General features: G+C 32.4%; 1 protein-coding gene across 1 annotated transcript; it reads right to left on the reverse strand.

Moving 5' to 3' along the window:
- Window positions 1–279: 279 nt before the first annotated feature.
- Window positions 280–732, reverse strand: LOC107016728 (AT-hook motif nuclear-localized protein 22-like). Its single transcript, XM_015217114.1, has one exon. The coding sequence runs from the start codon at window positions 730–732 to the stop codon at window positions 280–282; it is 453 nt and encodes a 150-aa protein (XP_015072600.1).
- Between the last annotated feature and the right edge of the window lie 1,887 nt (window positions 733–2,619).

Genomic DNA, 2,619 nt, shown 5'->3' on the forward strand with positions numbered 1-2,619 from the left:
TTTATATATATATATATATATATATATATATATATATATATATACCCTAGACGTGGCCGGCATTCGGAGACCATTTCTGGCCCCAAACAAATCCTTGGCCTGGCTTACTTAACTCCGCGGAAGACTAAACTCAACTTAACAAGAATTAAGCATATTTCTAAAAAATACTTCATAAATTAATCTGGCCAAAATGGAACTTGTGTCAAAACAAGTAAATTAAAGTGAGAATTAAATACAAAAATAAAAAATTTTAAAAAATAAATATGAAATTGTGAGTACCTAATTGTAACGTTTGTAACAGTTCCGCGCCCACTTAATATTCAAACACTTCGTTGTCTTATTGTGGTGAAGTTTGATAATCTTTCTTGTACATCCAGTAGCGATTTCCATTACATGAGATCTCAAAGCGTTGGTGCTATCACAAGTGATAATAATTGGTGGTTTTGGTTTGTTTTTTGAACCAGCTGGTCTTCCTCTTGGTCTTCTACTCACTTCTCCAATAGTGTTTCCTTTGCTATCCATGGAACCAGATTGATATGGATTTAAATTGAAGTTATCGTCACGATCTCGTTTATGATTTCGATGTCCGCTTTGTTGTTCATCTTCACTTTTCTGCTGTTGTTGTATGTGATGGAACTGGGCGTGGAGATGAGGATTGTTATTCTGTAACTGAACATCTCTTGTGTGAAAAGGAGGTGGAAGAGGACGGTCGTGAGCTGTTAATTGATCCATCTATAACCTAGGAAATTAGTGGTAACCTTCACCAAAAAAGAGTTGGAAAGGGAAAGTAATGAAGTTTTGACAACCCAAAAAGGGATTCAGGAGAAAGTGGTGAATCAACCATACAACAATCCTTTTGTTTGTTGATCTTCTTTTGGTGAGGGTATCTAAAAGTATCTTTTAACCGAGGTTTCTCATAATTATAATGATTTGTAATCGGTATAATTTTATAACGAAGGCAGGCGGTAATATAATTTTACTGTGTCGGAGTCGTTATTTAGCAAAACGTTTAGATAATATGTCTGTAACTCAAGATAAGCAACAAATTTTGGAACATAATAATAATATAATGTAAATGAAGTTGTAACGGAACTTATGTATATGGTAGATGGACTTAAGCTAGAATTAGTGGCTAATTATTTAATTTAATTAATGTTCTTACAAAAATCTAGCCGTAGCTAAAACAGATATTTTGACATAACATATATGCAGACAAGACACACCAGTCCGCCCTATTTATGGGCTTTATAAACATAGGTTATATATATAATATATATATACTTATAATTACTCATAGCGATACACTATGTGGAACACCCCTACATCTTACTCCAGGGCCTGAACTACTAAGCTAGAAGATCAATATAAGGGATGTCCTCCGAAAGACAGGAGGATCACCAAGTGATTGTGGAGTGCTAACAGAACCAACGGTGCGCTGCGTGCTGATCCTGATTACCTGCGTCTGTATAATGAAATGATGCAGGCCAATTGGTAGTAGTACATTGAATGTACTCGTATGCGAGTATGAAAGTTAAACAACACTTAGGCTTGAAAAGGAGTAAGAAAGAACACTTACCTTGTCTCTGCTTAAATCATGATCTATTTACTCATATTCTAAATACACATTTTAAAAGTGACTGCAATATAAAGAAATAATAACTAAAAGCATGTTGTAAATTCTGAATGTATACAAATACACAAATAATATCTGAGGTGTGTGTAAAAATACAAATAATTGATGTATGTGAAACTAGAATACTTCTATGGGATATTCTCTAATAGAAAACAATCACTTAAAAGCAATAGTGATGATATAACGGTACTCAGCCCAAGCTGCCCGACCATCCTAACTTTGCCAGAGTATAGACTTGAACTGCCTAATGAATCCACTAGTAAACTATATAAAGGGTTCATCTAAAAAGTATGATCCTTTTCTACCAATGATTGCTACATGGTTTACTTGGCGACTTGAGTTACTCTAAACACGTATCCCTACATCAGTGCTCAATACTACTACCAATATATATATATATAATTCCAATACACACACACACAAACACACACACACACATATATACATATATATATATATATTTATATTGTCTCTTATGTATTTTAAAACATACTGATTCTGTTATTTGAGTTAAGTGCTCAAAACATAGTTTTTAAAAAGATCTTTTGAAAATGATAATTTCCTCTTTCTTCTATTAAAACTATCCATAGGCTTTGTGGAAGTCTAGCTTCCTTTAATTCTCAAAACGTTGAAAACATAGTTCCCTTATAACATTTGAGAATTTAACTCAACTCTTTACTCTTTCTTGACTTTAAACTTGAGTCTTAAAACAAAGTTAAAATGTTTAAATAAGACTCTTGAAAACCTTTAATAACTTNAATTCTCAAAAGTTTGAAAACATTTTAGTTTAAGCTCTGAGGTACTTAATTCCCTTATAACTCTTGAGAACTGAACTCAAATTTATACTCTTTGCTTAATTGAAACTTAACTCTTAGAATACATAGTTCCCTTATAACATTTGAGAATTTAACTCAACTCTTTACTCTTTCTTTACTTGAAACTTGAGTCATAAAACAAAGTTAAAATGTTTAAATAAGATTCATGAA

Source organism: Solanum pennellii, chromosome 4 (genome assembly GCF_001406875.1).
Source record: "Solanum pennellii chromosome 4, SPENNV200".
Taxonomy (NCBI): Eukaryota; Viridiplantae; Streptophyta; class Magnoliopsida; order Solanales; family Solanaceae; genus Solanum; species Solanum pennellii.

What these genes read in the sequence shown, in the direction of transcription:
- LOC107016728 (XM_015217114.1), bottom strand. Translation starts at nt 732, where the DNA reads ATGGATCAATTAACAGCTCACGACCGTCCTCTTCCACCTCCTTTTCAC.